General features: G+C 41.5%; 2 protein-coding genes across 2 annotated transcripts; one reads left to right on the top strand and one right to left on the bottom strand.

Annotated features, from left to right (window-relative positions):
- The first annotated feature begins 1,158 nt into the window (after positions 1-1,158).
- Positions 1,159-9,117, top strand: pks1 (polyketide synthase 1). Its single transcript, XM_023972423.2, has 6 exons — positions 1,159-1,408; positions 1,501-1,654; positions 1,817-1,977; positions 2,851-3,054; positions 3,152-3,333; positions 3,479-9,117. Exons 1-6 carry the CDS (start codon positions 1,351-1,353, stop codon positions 8,960-8,962), a joined length of 6,243 nt encoding a protein of 2,080 aa, XP_023828191.1. The 5' UTR covers positions 1,159-1,350; the 3' UTR covers positions 8,963-9,117.
- A 1,942-nt stretch (positions 9,118-11,059) lies between these two features.
- Positions 11,060-16,758, bottom strand: ptchd3a (patched domain containing 3a). The gene is made up of 4 exons (XM_023972438.2): positions 15,944-16,758; positions 14,985-15,106; positions 14,717-14,862; positions 11,060-13,119 (listed from the first exon to the last, which is right to left on the bottom strand). The coding sequence occupies exons 1-4, from the start codon at positions 16,676-16,678 to the stop codon at positions 11,159-11,161; spliced, it is 2,964 nt and encodes a 987-aa protein (XP_023828206.1). The 5' UTR covers positions 16,679-16,758; the 3' UTR covers positions 11,060-11,158.
- Between the last annotated feature and the right edge of the window lie 1,511 nt (positions 16,759-18,269).

The following is an 18,269-nucleotide window of genomic DNA, read 5'->3' as shown; positions in this document are numbered from 1 at the left end:
CTGACCACTTTATGACGCCTCAGTGAATTGTGGAACTGCTATGGTTGACTCTCTGAATGTGAAGTAATTCATCTGCATTCACTTTATGTAGTTTTCATTTATTTATGTAACCAAAGTGTGCCAGATTTGCCCTCGTCAGCTGTTTTAGGCCCACGTGCCCTCTTCTGAGCCCAATATGTAAAGGAAATATGAAGGGGGCTGTGTATATATATGTGTGTGTAAGGTAGATATACTTAATCTCTTTCTCGTAATTGGAAATGAATCTTGTGGATGTTGAATAAAAGTTATTCTAAAATCATGCTGTTCTTGACATTGACTTTTGGTTGGGATTCATTCAAAGCATTGTTGTAGCACTGCGCTGCTCAATGTGCCTCACAATTTCCTTAAGGTTTGCATTCATGGTCAACACTGGATTTCAGCTCAAGTGCAAATTAACTTTAAAGGTAGAGTTTGCGATGCACGAAGTAAACTGCAATATTGGACTTGCGTAAACAACTCGGTGCGAAGCACAAAGCAGAATTTCGGGTGTTTTGTCCCGCAGTTATCATGTTGCAGTGAAGTGCACATATACTGTGAGTGTATTGTCTTTCTATTCTTTGACCTTTAACAACCTGATGTTGGATATACTGACCTGAGACTGCACTCTTTCTGTTAGCCAAATTACCCTCAATCACAGAAAACAGTATTGGATGTCAACCATCATTTCCTGTCAATGTAGTCATCTTAGTATTGGTTCCCCTTGAGGGAGAAGCCTAGCTCTCCTTCCCCTCGTTAGATGCAATTGGTCTGATATTCTATAGACGATGAAACCGTTTTAGTCACCACATCCATTTTATCTGTGCAGTCTGTCTAGGTTTTGTAATAATGATAACTGAACAAAGATTTCAATAAAAAGTCTGGGGAACAAAAGAACATAAGCATCCATTGTATGCACCTGAACAACTAAACCTCATCTCAAGCCTGCAATTAGTGACTTCTGTTTCAAACTACCCTAATTAAAAATTGCTCGAAAGCTTCTCTAACAAATCAATCTATTGTTGGGGCCCCTGCTCCCTTTGTCTTGATGCATCTGACTGTGATCAGTGAGACGTTAGTTGATTTATAAAGAGGACCAGGGGTAGAATACGAAAGTTGTGGCAAGAGGACAAACACCGCTCCAAAAGGAATGGTTCAGCTGCCAGTAAAGACTGGTTTGCAAAAAAATTGCTTTCGACAAAACTTTGAGGGACTTTGAAACAGCATCCTCCATTCATCACAGTCTTTGGATAGGAGGTAAAACGCATGAAAGACTGTTCTCAAGTTCACATGATTTTACATTTTGTCAAAGATCGTTTGTAATGAGGTGCAAAGATGGAGGACAACAAAGACGAAATTGCCATAGTTGGGATAGGATGCAATTTCCCAGGAGGTAAGAATGGATCAGATAAGGAGTTGATACATTTCGTATGTCTAAAGATAACACCAGCCAGAGTGATGCTGAATTTTGCCCTTTTGTTTTAGGTGAGGGGCTTGACAATTTCTGGAAGGTTCTATTTGAAGGGAGAAACTGTGTAGTAGACATTCCAGACGAGAGGTTTGACAGCACTTATTGGTATGATCCTGATGATAGCAAACCTGGGAAGACGCAAACAACCAAAGCTGCTCTTATAGATGGGTAAGATATTAAGACATTCTTGCTCTATTCACTTGAATAGTTGTGAAGTTGCATGAATAATATTGAAAAATTGAACGTTCAATGTGTTATATTTTACATTGAGACTTGTCTTAATGGTAAGGTAAAGTAGAAATCTGTAATGGGAATCTTTTTATCTCCCAGATTTAATGAGTTTGATCACAAGTTCTTTGGCATCACTGAGGCTGAAACGGATTTCATGGACCCTCAGCACAAGCTCCTACTCCAGTGTACATACAGGGCATTAGAGGATGCTGGAATGCCAATGGAGAAAGTCAGTGGGACCAGAACAGGTGTTTACATAGGTAACCATAATGTAAAAAATTTGTCACTAAAAAGTACATATCCTGAAGAAAATGTTGTGCTTGTTTTAAAGTTTTTATGGTTGTGAAATAAATTGTGGTAGTGACTGCAGTAGTAATGGTAGTTGGAAAACGTTGGTAGATTGAAAGATTGATTGGATAAGATAGGATAGGATAGCCTGAACATGTGAAAGTTGGTTTGGTATCACTAGCTTGAACGTTTCAAGACTTACTGTTGGCGAGTTATTTAATGGACATGTATTTATTTATAGTTGCTGAAAAAAGTGTAAGGATTTTAAGTTAGGATAGCGTTAATGTTTCAATGGTCTTGTAGCTTAATTGGCCAAAAGGAGCAGGACCATTTTGAATATCTACTTCTGTGCAGTATTTCTATGGTTCTCATTCAAACCCACGTTAAATTATACACATTATAAATGGTTATAGTTCTATAAAGTATATATAGTATCAAAAATCTTTTGGCAATCAATCTAAGTAGGGTCAGTCTGAACATCTCAATGTTAATTTGGAGTTGATAGCGTAAACGGTCAATGGGCTTATTTTTCCATTGAAATGCATTGGGAGCTCATTTAAATATTATTATAGTGCAACCAGCATATTGTTATAGTACATAAAGTATAAATGCTACCAAAAAGATTTTGTCAAGCAATCTAAATTGTCAGTCTGGGCATTTGGAAGTTGGTTTCGTGTTTATAGCTAAAATCTTTTAAGCTCCTGAGCGGGTGGAAGACGTCAAATAATAAGTATGTAAGAAATCTACAGTTTTGCTTTGTCTTCAGCAAGCACACTTAATTGCAGTGACACAATATAAAGTGGGAGGACAGTGAATAACACTCTGCAATGGATGTGTTCTCACAGGTCTCATGAACAGGGACTATGAGACCCTCCTGAACAACAGACCCAGCACCATAACCCACTACAACGGCACAGGGACGGCTATGAGCGTGGCGGCCAACAGGATATCCTTCATCTTCAATCTCACTGGTCCCTCGTTTGCCATAGACAGTGCATGTTCCTCCTCCTTGGTGGCTCTCCATTCTGCCTGCCAGGCCATCAAGCAAGGTAGTTCTGTTCATAATTACCAGAAAGACATATCATTTTTTGGCATATTTCAATCATATTATTACCACTTAACTGTTATTCAATCTGCTTTACTCAGGAGACTGTGAAATGGCTCTCTGTGGCGGTGTAAGCTGTATCATAGAGCCGCGAGTCTTTGTCGCTCTCAGCAAGGCAAAGATGATTTCACCTGAAGGCACCAGCAAACCTTTCTCCAGCAGAGCAGATGGCTATGGCAGAGGAGAGGGCTGCGGGATTATTCTGCTGAAGCCACTGAAAAACGTAAGAGTATAATGTTTACTATGTTTTAAATTGAACTCATTTGAAGTTGTTTAATTTTGAACCACATAAATCACAAAGTTATATTTTATACCATAAATAAATTGTAACATTACAACTAATGGTACCCAAATGTTTCCTTGAACAGGCTCTGAGGGACTTTGACAAGGTATGGGGCATAGTAAGAAGAACTGCAGTAAACCAAGATGGCCACACTGTCACTCCAATCACCAAGCCATCCATGGTCCAGCAGGTAGAGCTACTACACAGAATCTACTCGGCAGAGTCTGACCTGTCAACTGTCCAGTACATAGAGGCTCATGGGACTGGAACTCCAGTGGGGGATCCCATAGAAGCAGGCAGCATCTCCAAAGTCATTGCCAAAGCCAGACCTCCAGGTTCAGAGACACTCCGCATCGGCTCTGTGAAAGGCAACATTGGACACACAGAATCTGCAGCTGGAGTGGCAGGTCTAATCAAGGTACTACTAATGATGAAGCATGAAATCATTGTCCCTTCACTGTTCTACTCTGAGGACAGTGCCAGTATCGATGCCAAAGCTCTTAATGTAAGAATTCCGATCAAAGCAGAGAAGTGGGAAAAAACAGAGCCCATGGCAAGGCTAGCTGGCATTAATAGCTTTGGGTTTGGAGGGACAAATGCCCATGCGATAGTAAAGGAGTATGTGCAGGGCAACAACACCAGATTGACTACTTATGACTGTCCCAAGTTGTTTGTTTTGTCTGCAGCCTCAGAGAACTCATTGGCAATGTCTATCACAGACACACATCAAAGACTTAGCAGAGATAAGCAAACTGACATACTCACTTTGATGTTTACCTCAGCATGTAGGAGGAGCCATTTGAGACACAAATACAGGAAAGCATTTATGACGTCCTCTGTCCCCGACTTAGAGAATCAACTGCAGTGTGCGATGAACAGGAAGCTTGAGCCGTCAAGGTCAGATAACAGGTTGGTTTTTGTGTTCTGTGGGAATGGAGTGACCTACAGGGGAATGTGTAAGCAGCTTCTGAAAGAGGAGCCAGTTTTCAGAGAAAAGGTCAGAGAGGTTGAGAATCTCTTCCAGAATTACAAAAGTACTGGAATCTCACAAAAGATAGCAAACGATTTTGACAATGATGATTATACCAAGCCAGATGTTGTTCAGCCCCTCCTCTTTGCCATTCAGGTTGGCATTGCCAGTCTCTTCAAGCACTGGGGCATCAAACCAGATGCAATTCTTGGCCACTCTGTTGGAGAGGTTGCTGCTGCCCATTGCTCTGGTCTCTTGTCCCTTGAGGATGCAGTGAAGGTGATCTATTTCCGCAGTACTCTGCAGAGTAAGGTCACAGGAGGGAAAATGCTTGTGGTCAGTAACATGGCTGTGTCAGAGGTCCTGAAAATCCTTCCAATCTACTCTGGGAAGGTTTGCCTGGCTGCCTTCAACAGCCCACAGTCCTGCGCCCTCTCAGGTGATGCAGACGCTATAGACAATCTCCATCAAAAGCTGACAGCTTTGTTCAGAGGCAAGAATCTGTTCCTCCGTGTACTGGATGTACCTGCTGCATACCACAGCCATATGATGGATCCCATAGTGGACCATATTGAGGAAAGTATTGGTTCTTTGACAGCGAACAAAATGGATTGTGAGCTTTTCTCAACAGTGACTGGAGACATGTACACCCATGGAGACTTTAGCACAGGGAGATATTGGGCTAGGAATATCCGAGAGCCAGTTTCATTTGAGCATACAATGAAAGCAGCGACCAAAGACCAGAAGAATGTGGTCTTTGTGGAAATAGGCCCTAGAAGGGCTCTACAAAGGTACATCCAGGAGACACTTGGAAATGACACTATAGTTCTGTCCTCAGTGCAGCCAGAAAAAGATCATGAGACAATGCTGACCACTGTGTCCAAACTGTTTGAACAGGGGGTCCATGTAGACTGGGACAAGTTCTATGAAGGCTGTGAGGCATCACCAACACCTCTTCCAAGATATCAGTTTGATAATCTGACAAAAGAGGTGTATTTTGAGGCTGTAAGACAAGGAAATGAAAAGACAGCTTCCTCTCAACACCCACTGATATCTCAGACAAAGCATGAGAGCAAAGAGCACAAATGCAATCTTTCATCAGATACTGCAGCATATCTCTGGGAGCACAAAAACAATGGTGTTGCCATTGCTCCAGGTGCATTGTATGTTGAACTGGCTTTTGCCTCAATAATGGCAAGTTCAAGACCAAAGATGCCTATTTGCTCGATGCAGCTAAGTGTAACATTTCAGAGCTTGTTTACACTCAGCACAAACTCTCATCATTTGAAAGTGGTACTGGAGGCAACCGAGAATGAGACCATGTTTAAGATACAGTCTCCCTCAGCAACACATGCATCAGGCACCATTTGTTGTCGAAGTGGGCGAACATTGGTTGAGGAACAAACCATTTGCCCGGATGTCATTTTCAAAAGGTGCAAATCAGTGGTAAAGGGGGAGGAGGTCTATTCATTCCTCTCCCGTGCAGGTTTTGAGTATGGTCCTATTTTCAGACAGCTGGATGATGTACATTTCGGCGATGAATTCAAGGAGGCGGTGTCAGCAATTAAGGTCGCAGGTGAGGTTCTGAAACAGCTTCATGAGTACTTCCTTCACCCTGTGGTGTTGGACTATTTTCTGCAAATGACTGCTATGGTAGCTGTTGGAGGACTGACCACCAGGCCGGGTTTCCCATCTGCCATTGGCAGTGTAGTAATAGCAGCACCTCTGCAGGAGGACATGATTATGTATCTGAGAGCAATTCAAGAAACCTCAGACTACTTAGATGTTTGTGGTTGCTTTTCCAATACAGACGGACATGTTTTAGTGGAACTAAAGCATGTGAGGATCTCGTTTTTAGGAAATTGTTCACACGTTGCAGAGTCATTCTTCTTTCACAATGAACTTTTCACCATCACTGACAATACCCATGTAAGCTGTAAACCCAAAGCCTTGATCTTTGAGGACATCCTGGGAGTTGGCACAGCATTGAGGCCATACCTACACCAAACATCATTTTTTGTCTTGAACAGAGAGTTTGGGTCCAACCCACAAGTTCGAGACTTAGTGTCTCACTCTCTTCAAGGTGATGCTGGTGTAGATTTACAGGAGGTACTGTTCATGTGGGGTGTACAAGACCTCAGTCATCTGTCGACTGAGATAGCATTGGAATACTTGGTTGACTGCTGTGAGCATTATCGTCAGATTGTTCTTGCCTTGAAAGAAAACAAGTGTTCCTGCACAATCCGAGTCATAACCTACCGTTCAGCAGAGACGACCGTTGACCATGTCAGTCCTGGTTTTGTCCTGTCCGGCATGACAAGAGCCTGTGCTGCTGAGATACCAGGCCTCTCGTTTCAGCTGATTGACCTTGCTTCTGTGTCAAGTGAAGACATTCAGGCATTGGTTCATGTGATTAACACCAGCAAACACCCAGAGGTCATGATTAGCAGGGGACAGATATATTCAACAGTGATAGTCCGTACCCCCATAAAAGGGATTGCCAGCTCTGAGGGAACTGTCTACTCTTTGAGTTCTGGGCAGTTCATCCTTCAGACTGCTGATCCATACAGAATGACTAGCTTGTCTGCCATGCCTTGTGATGTAAAGGATAACCACATCCAGGAGAAATCAGTTGAGATTCAGCTCAGTGAGATTTGTGTTCATTCCCCAGACTACTTTTCTGTCAGCGTCTCTGATCTGAACTTTGGCCAGACAATGTACTGGAACAAACATGCTTCTCAGAACCATCAGCTTTTGGCCCTTGACTTCAGTGGCACTGTCACAGCTGTAGGGAAAGATGTGAGCAAACTGAAAGTGGGAGAGCATGTAGTTTCATGTTATCCCATTGCTGCATCTTCTAAGGTTGTGATTCCTGAAGCAGCATGCTACAACCCGAAGAGGCTCCCATTTCTGAAGGAGGCTCCATGTGTGTCCTACTTTTTGCTGGCATGGGAAATCTTGAACAGAGCGTTACCCAGAGTCAAACAACAGAGAAGGTTGGCCATCATCTCCTCTGTACCTGACTCTGTTCTGCTGAAGGTCTTAACCCAAACGGCAAACAAATCAGGATGGAATGCCATCGTTCTGCCCCAATTTAGTGGACAACTCCTGAACATTGATCAGTGTAATACATTTGTTGTATTGCCTCCCTGTGATCCATCTGTAGTGGTAAGAATAAGCAGTGGAGCCACAGCAAAGAATATTGTTGTAGTCTGTGACAACCAGGTGTCATCCTTAGCAAACATTTTTGCACATGAGAGTGAACATACACACATCCAAACACTTCACGTGTCAGATGTTTTCCAGAGAGCCAATATAAAGGCACAGAAAACAAAGATCCACAATTGGCTGAGGTCATTACATTTGGATGGTGTATCGCAATCTCTGCAAACCATTACCTTTCAATCGACAGACACAAGAGATCCTCAGCCCACTGCGCACTGTGAGTCCTACTTCAGAGCTAAGGCTGTGTCTCAAGTAGTTTTGGGTCATGCGGATTCAGAAAATACGGTATCTGATATCCCTTTGCTAATGAGACCACGGCAACTCTTTAAGAAGAGTTGTGTGTACATTGTGACCGGAGGGCTCTCGGGTTTGGGACTTGAGACTGTGAAGTTCATTGCTCACAGGGGTGGCGGATGCATTGCAACCCTCTCCAGAAGTCCTCTGTCAGCTGAGATGCATTTAGAGATGGACACTCTACAGAGGAGATGTGGGGTGTCTATCATGAGTGTCCAATGTGACGTGTCAGTGTCAGGGCAGGTTGTGAATGCAATCACAGCAATTGTACAAATGTTTCCCTCCTGTCCAATCAAAGGAGTGTTTCACAGTGCAGCTGTGTTGCATGATGCTTTGATCGAAACCCTTGACCGATCACACTTCAATAAAGTTCTTCGACCCAAAGTGAATGGGGCATTGAATCTTCACTATGCAACACTGCACAACAAATTGGATTACTTTGTGTGCTACTCTTCCATCTCTTCTTTCATTGGCAATGCTTCGCAGTCTAACTATGCAGCAGCCAATTCGTTCCTGGACACATTCTCTCATTATCGGCGAAACCTTGGGCTTGCTGGACAGTCCATCAACTGGGGGCCTTTGAACCTCGGTCTCTTGTTGAACAAAGACAATTTCCAAAGGTTTCTTGAGGCAAAGGGCATGATGATAATGGAGGTGTCAGAAGTCCATGAGGCCCTTGAAAAGTGTTTGTTGATGAACAACCCACAACAAGTCATTTGCAAATTCAACTTCAGAAATCTGAGCAACCACGTTCTCTCCCAAAACGCATCTCTCAGAGGCAGGCTGACAGCTTTGGTCGAGCAAGAACTTGAGAACACCAACATGACAGAACCCATGGTCCAACAGCTTTCCACAGCACATGAGAATGTCAGGGCTATGCTAAGTGAAATCACCAATGTTAGCATAGATGAGGTAAATGACGACACTGCCCTGTATGCACTGGGTATTGACTCAATGTTGGCTATGACTCTGCAGAATTACATCTTCCAAGAGAGAGGTGTGAATGTTCCCCTGGTTAAACTACTGGATCCAAACACCACACTGTCTACATTGGTAACAATTCTGAAAGAGGGTGGGTAAGACAGCAAAGTGTACAAGCAACATTTAAATATTTGACTGAGTATTCTAGATTATAACACTGTCTAATATAATTTGTATTGGTAAATGTTCAGTTTATTTTAAAGGATGCTACAGTGCCTTTGGAAAGTATTCAGACCCTTTGACTCTTTCCACTTTTTGTTAATTAAGTTACAGCCTTATTCTAAAATGTGTTAAATAGTTTTTTTCCCTCATCAATCTACACACAATACCCCATAATGAGAAATGAGAAATTTCTGCTAATTTATTACAAAGAAAAAAAACATTATTTTTATTTACATAAGTATTCAGCCTCTTTGCTATGAGATTCGAAATTGAGTTCAGGTGCATCCTGTTTCCATTGATCATCCTTGAGATGTTTCTACAACTTGATTGAGTCCACCTGTGGTAAATTCAATTGATTGGACATGATTTGGAAAGGCAGGGTCGAGCCAAAGATGAATGGAGCAAAGCACAGAGAGATCCTTGATGAAAACCTACTCCAGAGAGTTCAGGACCTCAGACTGGGGCGAAGGTTCACTCCCCAAATACAAGTGTTCCAAGCTTGTAGCGTCACACCCAAGAAGACTTGAGGCTGTAATAGCTGCCAAAACTGCTTCAGCAAAGTACTGAGTAAAGGGTCTGAATACTTATGTAAATGTGATATTGCCGTTTTTATTTATTTATTTAATTAGCAACAATTTCTGATTTTGGTTTGTCATTATGGGGTATTTTGTGTAGACTGATGAGGGAAAAAACGATTTAATACATTTTAGAATAAGGCTGTAACGTAACAAAATGTGGAAAAAGTCAAGGGGTCTGAATACTTCCCGAAGGCACTGTATGTTAACATTTTGTGAAATGGAGAAGGTTGAGAGTTTTGTTGTGTGGCTTAAAGTCTAAGTTGCAAAAATACCCCTACTCCATTGATACGAAAAGCTCATTGAATTATCCAGTGACATAATTAAAGCCTGAGGTTTTGTCAACTATATTATACTATATTACCAAGAATAAAGGCACATTTTCAGTCTGTTCCTGTTTTCTTTTCATTTTAGATCATTAAGCTCATTTTGCGGCTGCTTACATAGCCTTTAGCTGTAAACCTTGCTGCATAAATGATGAAAAGTTCTGTGCCATTGTCATTCTTCCAAACAGAGGCGTTAGCAAGTATGCAAAACCCACAGAATAAGTAGAACATTAAAGGAAGTACTCTCATTTTGTCATTTGAGACAAAAAAGTGCAGAGGAATATCCGTAAAGGATATGGTTTATTGGAAATAGTCTGAATGCAAGTGAGATGATTTTTTATTTCAAATGCATAGTATAGTACTCCACAAATGTTGTTTACAAGAGGTGTTACAGTTGAGTATTATGTATTATTATGAGGTCAAAATATAAACTCCTAGGTAATAAATTACATGGTGAACAAAACAAAATTAGATATCAGCACAAGTTTTCTTCACTGCATATATTCACATTGCCACCTTGTGGTTTACAAACATCACCTGTAGAAATCAACTACCTAAACCAAGGGTAAGCAAGGACAACATCATTTATTTTAACATTACAAATTGAATAAATGTGAAATTGAGTAAATACTGTTTTATTAGGTTTCAATACATAGTATGGTATGTGTTTTAACAGTATCAATAATTAATAGATGGCAATATTAATTATCAATTGCAAACCCAACAGAACTGATAATGTTTCTAGGAAGTGCTATTGTAGTTAATTTAACATTCTATATCCTTTAAAGACATCGAGAGAAGAAAGTGAAATCAATTTCATTTTATACAAATATATTGGTAATAGTACACAATCTCAAATTGTACAGATCATGAACACTATTCTAATGTATCAGTAAAGCTTGGGATTCTTCAAATACAAAATATGAACACGCTCATGGTGGTTTTAACATCCATCAACAATGCCACATAAATAGTAACCCATCAACACTGATGCATTGCTGCGAAGTTAAATAATGTGTTTTGTAGAACTTTAACAGTTAAGCAAATGTTATGGATATATTTTACATGATGGCCAATTGAAGCTTATATGTACGAGTGCCATCAACAAAAAAACTGTCAAAAAGGTTTAAACCATAAAACATTGTGATTAGGGCTTTACGATTGACATAAACCTCCTTTGTAAGATACGCCGCATGAAACAACGACACATGCTTTATCACACAGTGGGGTGTTCAAGGAACAGGATCTGCAGAATCAGAGCAATTGATAACCGGGGCATTACACTCCTGTAAAACTGGTGGTTGGTTATTTCCAATCACACAATGATGTTCACCAGACCCCAGATTTTGGTTGCAATTGACCGTGACAGCGTCATTACTAGTTGTGTACATCTGAACTTCATATGTTTGACTATCAACTCTGAACATGGGAACTGTGCTTGCCATGCACATCTGACCACTTTGGGTGGGATGGGTGTTGACAGTCAGTGTCCAGACTGAGGGACAGGGCTGTGTTGGGAATAATTGCTGATTGTCTGGCAGGAAGGTGTGATTGTCATAGATTTGCTTGTCGTGATCAATGGCTTTCTCTTGGATGTTTTTGGGCTGGCAGTTGGTCATGGCTTGGTTTTCCAGCGCCCTTTTCTCCTGAGGGCTGACATTGCCTGAGTTGCTGCTGAAAAAGTCAAAGAATGTCAAAAAGACAGGGATAAAAGTTATGCCATGGAACAGTCCGAAAAAGATGACAAGGAACATGATCTTGAAGAAGGTTCTGAAGATGTAGTTCTTGGAAGCAGACAGCACTATCACGCCCAGTATGGTTGACAAAGCACCCTGAAGTATGGGATAGCCCAAATGGAACAGCGCTTCCACGGCTTTCTCGTTTGCAGTTGGCTTCTTATTGGAAACAAAGGCATAGGAAATGTGTGCGGAGAAGTCCACGGAGAATCCAATGCAGACAACAAGAATGATCATGGATATGGTGTCTAAATTAACATCCCACAATGCCATGAAACCAGTGACGCCCACAATGACAGAAGCGATGGAGAACGTCACCCACAGACAACAGAGCGGGTTTGGAATCAGTAGGAGGGAGATCAATAACATGACTGCTGTGGTGACGGAGATATTCTGAACGGTGTTACTCACTATGACAGCGTACTGATCATGGTATATAAAGACTGGGTGATATACCAGTAGAGGGACAGAGCATCTCCTAGCAGTATCTCGCAGATTGTTTAACATGTTCATTTCATCAATGGCAGTAGTGATATTGACAGTCTGGATGAAGAAGCGTGAGGCACGGATGGAATTATTCGTGAAATTTACGTCTTGCTTGAAGTCAGAGTAGGATCTCAGGAACGAACTTAGGTTTGTCTTGAAAACATTTTCAACACTCAAATTCAGATTTGTATGGTACCCATAATATTTATACGATTTCAGCCAGGATGTAAAGATATCTTTCTCAATAAAGGACAGGTTTTTGAAGTCCTCTACACATGATTCAAGATCCAACATATTCTTTTCCTCCCAGTATGCAAATTCACCCCTTATGATTACCATGATATTTGGCCCATACTCATAAAAGTAGGCTTTTTCATCATCATAATACCTATTCACATATGAATCATCAGCAGCTAAATTGCGAAGGTCAATACCCTCCTGTATCTGGAAGCATCCATAAATGCTTATGGACAAATAAACTGAATAGAGCAGGATTACGCACACCTTGGTCCAGGGCTTTACCAGAAAAGGGCCGTAGTGCTTCTTAAAAAAGTGATTCATGGGCTGTACTTCCTCTGCTCCAGTATGGCGGTCGTAAGCTCCTCCCACACAGCACAGGTCGTACCATTTTGAGCGACCCACGGGGCAATCCTCTGGGACCTCCTTGCACGTCAGCCAGTGCTTGTTGCTGTTCTCACGCCTCCCATTCAGTACGAGGAACGCCCCGAAGAAGGTGATGCTGTAAAGGAAGCAGAACAAGATGGCTGTGCTGGTGTACAGGCAGAAGGATTGCACAGAGCGGAATGGAGTCATGAGCCCGATGTAGAAGGCTAACACATCCGTCAGGGTGGTGATGGTAATGGAAATGGCCGCCTCCTTGTATGTGTCTGCTAAGCGGTCTTCCACCCGGGCGTGAACGTTGGTCTGCTGCCAGCAGGATATGAGGATGAACATGTCATCAACACCAATACCTGCAGAGGAAATATAATGTATACAAAATATAATATATACTGAATAAAAATAGAAATGCAACAAAGTGTTGGTCCCATGTTTCATGGATCACAGAAATGTTCCATATGCACTTAAAGCTTATTTCTCTCAAATTTGGTGCACACATTTGTTTAAATCCCTGTTAGTGAACATTTCTCCTTTGCCAAGATAATCCATCCACCTGACATGTGTGGTATATCAACAAGCTGATTAAACAGCATGATCATTACACAGGTGCACCTTGTGCTGGGGACAATAAAAGGCCACTCTAAAATGTGCCGTTTTGTCACACAACACAATGCCACAGATGTCTCAAATTTTGAGGGACCGTGCAATTGGCATGCTGACTGCAGGAATGTCCACCAGAGCTGTTGCCAGGGAATTAAATGTTAATTTTTCAACCTAAGCCACCGCCAACGTCGTTTTAGAGAATTTGGCAGTACGTCCTCACTCCTTGCCTCACAACCGCAGACCACGTGTAACCACACCAGCCCAGGACATCCGGCTTCTTTACCTGCGGGATCATCTGAGACCAGCCACCCTAGATAGCTGAAGAAATTGTGGGTTTGCACAACCAAAGAATTTCTGCACAAACTGTCAGAGACCGTCTCAGGGAAGCTCATCTGCGTGCTCATCGTCCTCACCAGGGTCTTGACCTGACTGCAGTTTGGCATCATAACCTACTTCAGTGGGGAAATGCTCACCTTCGATGGCCACTGGCACGCTGGAGAAGTGTGCTCTTCGTGGATGAATCACGATTTCTGTACCTGTAACTGTACCGGGCAGATGGCAGACTGGTGTTGTGTGGGCGAGCTTTTGCTGATGTCAACGTTGTGAACAGAGTGGTGAATGGTGGCGGTGGGGTTATGGTATGGGCAGGCATAAGCTAAGAACAACAAACAATTGCATTTTATCGATGGCAACTTGAATGCACAGAGATACCGTGATGAGATCCTGAGGCCATCCATCCGCCATCACCTCATGTTTCAGCATGATAATGCACGACCCCATGACGCAAGGATCTGTACACAATTCCTGGAACCTGGAAATGTCCCAGTTTTTCCATGGCCTGCTTCCTTACCAGATATGTCACCCATTAAGCAGGTTTGGGATGCTCTAGATCGACGTGTACAACACCGTGTTCCAGTTCCCGCCAATATCCAGCAACTTCGCACAGCCATTGAAGAGGAGTGGGACAACATTCCACAGGTCACAATCAACAGCCTGATCAACTCTGCGAAGGAGATGTGTCACGCTGCATGAGGCAAATGGTGGTCCCACCAGATACGGACTGGTTTTCTGATCCACGTTTACTACCTTTTTTTAAAGGCGTCTGTGACCAACAGATGCATATCTGTATTCCCAGTCATGTGAAATCTGTAGGTTAGGGCCTAATGAATTTATTTAAATTGCATGATTTCCTTATATGAACTGTAACTCTTTGAAATTGTTGCGTTTGTATTTTTGTTCAGTTTTATAATACCTTCCATTTAGCTGAAGCTTTTATCCAAACCGACTTAAGAGTCATGCACCCAGGATTTGAACAAAACAATATGAAAAGTATCCATAGCTCCTTACCCAATATCAAGAAGGGGGAGTTAGCCACAGTCATTACAAAAGGCACTCCAATATGCAGCATCATCCCGAAGGCAGACAGCACAGCAAGCCCTGCAGATAATACTCCAAAGGTGGCCACCCATACCTTGTTCCTCACACAATCAAACCTGTTGAAAAACAATACCGGTCAGACCTTGGGCCTATGTGAATCAAAGAATCCCAAAGGTCAGTCATTGATGAACGCCATAATAGTTTTGCTGTGTGTTGTATGTATATAACACATACATACCTTAAGCAAGACACAATGGAAAAGACTATGGCGATAACATATGTGATGGAAAACAAGGGGATAACGTCCCTGGTGTTGGCCTCGAATTCCACCTGCCTAGACAGTGATGTAGAATGTGTAACCTGGGAAGATGAAATGCAAAATTAGTGCATGTCATCATTTATGCTGTCAACCTTCCCATCCACACGCACGCAGACACACACACTTGACCAAAGACACAAACCCGTGCCATAGGATTACTCTTCCATACACATGCAGTACAGTATAGTAAGCCTCTGAAAAGCTTACTCAATAACAGTATACACTACTGGTCAATACATGCTGCACTAGCTTGCTCTCTCCAGCAAGTGAACTGGCGGATCCCCCTACCATCTTCTCTCATCTCTGACCTGCTGCCAAGAGACTCATCCAAGTGAAGGAAGAACAATGGCTATTGATTTATGTAAGACTTGGCCGTGCTGAATGAGCCACAATCATGCAATAGAGACCGCTTATGCGCAAGCAGTTCAAAGACAAAGATAACAGCTATTCAGTGTGCGTTTAGTCATGCTTCATGGCCCAAAGAATTCTCTCAGCACACCCCTCTAAACGAGCCACAAGCAGACGATTCTGCGTGCGTTTTTGTGGTACTCGTCATCATACGGTGGAGTAATTCTGGTGCAGGATCATTTTAACTCAACAGGAAAGATTCCACAAAACAAATGCGTTTTTTTCGTTGTGTAAAGTGTGTCCCATGTGTTAATCTGTGTGAAAGACTATGAGATGGGGATGCATATTTTACAAATGGTGCACAATCTCATGTTAGACATTTTATTTCTATAAAAACGAAGACATACTAATTAGGAGGTAGATATAGGAGGACCAAAAAGAGTCAACATTCCGCCAATAAATAAATACATTCTACAATATGTATTAAATTCATGTTTGGCTACATTGTTATATGGCCTAGGCCTACTTACCGTGATGAAATTCAGTGACTGGTTGGAGGGGAAAACCTTGAGGAATTCGTTTAGCCACAGATCTGTTGTAGAGCGGTTACCTTCTTTCAGAGAATAAAAAAGTCGTATTGCTTTCGCACTCTTTATGACTGTTGAGCTTACATTAACTCCACCGACAGAATATCCTAGAAATATTGTTGTGAATCCAAAACGGAAAAATGGAAAGGTGAGTTCAGTCTGGTCAATGTTGCTACCATAATGATTCATGATATCTAATATTTTATTGGGAATACATTTATTGGATTTTCTGGCGCAAAGTCCTTCATATGTAAGCTGTTCATGACCTCTCGAATGTTTTATTTCCCGGACTTTCTTGTCTAAACTTAATATTTCTTTGATGGCTCCATCGGTGAAGATGTTGGGATCTCTTGAGACCGCTATGAAGGATGCAAATTCCCCCATGGTGTACAGTCTCTGGTTTGAATACACCGAGTTATTCAGCGGAAAGTTCTCTTCTACAAATTTCCTCTCAAGTTTTGCGGGTCCGTTTACTGGTGTAAATTGGTCCTCAATGTTGTTTGCCTCCATGTCCTCAAGAAAATAAAACCCAGTCCCGAGCGCCGTAGAGATGACCAGGGGGCAGATAAAGAACCACCAAGGATGCTTTCCCACGAAACGGCCGAATTTCTGAAATCCAATGGAGAATGGCTTCTCAACGCAGTCTGTCCGACACCCAGCCATATTAAATACCGGCATTTTGGAGAGGGAGAAAAGAGGCAAAACGTATTAGTTTGATGTCTTGTTTGACATAAGGATGAATTACACTCCCAACAAGACGCGACTTCCGTTTTGGTTTCCAATAGCTGATTTTAGGCTACTCAAACTTTATTCCCGACGAAAACTTCATTTTACCAGAGGCTTGAATTCATAATACATTCGGACATTAGCATTTTCTGACGCACTAGCCTATGAAAGTACTGTGAAATCAGCCTAGAGCGACCACTCTTGGGAGCTCATAAAAGTGTCCCCGAGGGTGTGAAATTAACACGATACACATATTTACATAGAAAATAATAATTGTTTTTATCGAAAAAAATATTTCCCAGTTCATTATAACATTCATATGACCATGCTGAAGTTGGCTATTCCTAGATAGACTAGAGTCGGACTAACCATAATAATAGTTATTATTATCATCATCATCATCATCATCATCCTCATCACAACTAGCTAAAGTGGACAAATATTGACCCACATAGCATATAGTCTTAAATCTTCATACACAGATTTATTACATTGATTAGACACTCATAATTAATCAATTATGTATATTAATTTATCCGGTTTCACGATTTGAATATGCAAAAGAACAGGCTATGTTTTTTTCTCTCTCAAACCTTTCGACAGCAGGGACAAGGACAAATGTGCAATTTCTTTGAGTAGGCCTTTAGTCAAGAGATGTCCCTGTTTCAGAGGTATGTCAGTTATATATAATATTTTACTATATATATTTATCATAAGACTTCAGCAGCTAATTGAAATCAAGGAGGATATACTCACGGTGCCAGCGCATCTTGAAGCGTCTGTCCTCACCCCAGCCAAATGCTATGGAAGATGGTAGGGTCATAATATTCTGAACAGGAACATTAATGAGAAGAATAACTCATTCATGGCTACAAAGTATGTGATTCAATTATGACGGTGAACTGGAGTTTGCAGGGCCAATAATTATTTCCAGCAACGTGATTTGGCAATCTATTCATTGGGCCAAGCATAGTTTGCTTGTGGATAACAAGTGCTTGCCATCACTGAATAGAAACTCACGAGTCATCTACAATAGATTCCACTAAATAATACGTTATTATAAGATACATGAAAGTATAACACATTGTCGTCTCTTAAACTGTAGGGCTACATGGATGTAGTTTCAATATAGGCCTCTCATACACATTATAGGCACACTAAATAACACAATTAACACATTTCTTTCGTTTAAAGGGGCAATCTGGGATTTAAATAACAACAATTCCCAAAGAACGGTTTTTGTTTAAACCCCGTCACTTGTTTGTAAACAGCTGAGGGATGGTGCTGGCCATCCTCAAATTCATAAAAATGTTTGTTTTAACCATGTTTTGAAGCTATAGTGTTTGCTTGCATTCTTTACTAATAATTCAGTAAAACAAGCATATATTTGGGGTTCTGATGTGGTAAGACAAGTGAATGAAGCTCATGAGGCATTTATATGTATTCGTTAAGAATCAATAGCAATTTTTTTTAAAGTCAAACAGTTGATGTGGCCTACCAATCCCAGATTGCCACTTTAACAAAAAACTTCAGATGATTTTTG

Source organism: Salvelinus sp. IW2-2015, linkage group LG27 (genome assembly GCF_002910315.2).
Source record: "Salvelinus sp. IW2-2015 linkage group LG27, ASM291031v2, whole genome shotgun sequence".
Classification (NCBI taxonomy): Eukaryota; Metazoa; Chordata; class Actinopteri; order Salmoniformes; family Salmonidae; genus Salvelinus; species Salvelinus sp. IW2-2015.
This window is presented reverse-complemented; position numbering and strand designations above follow the sequence as displayed.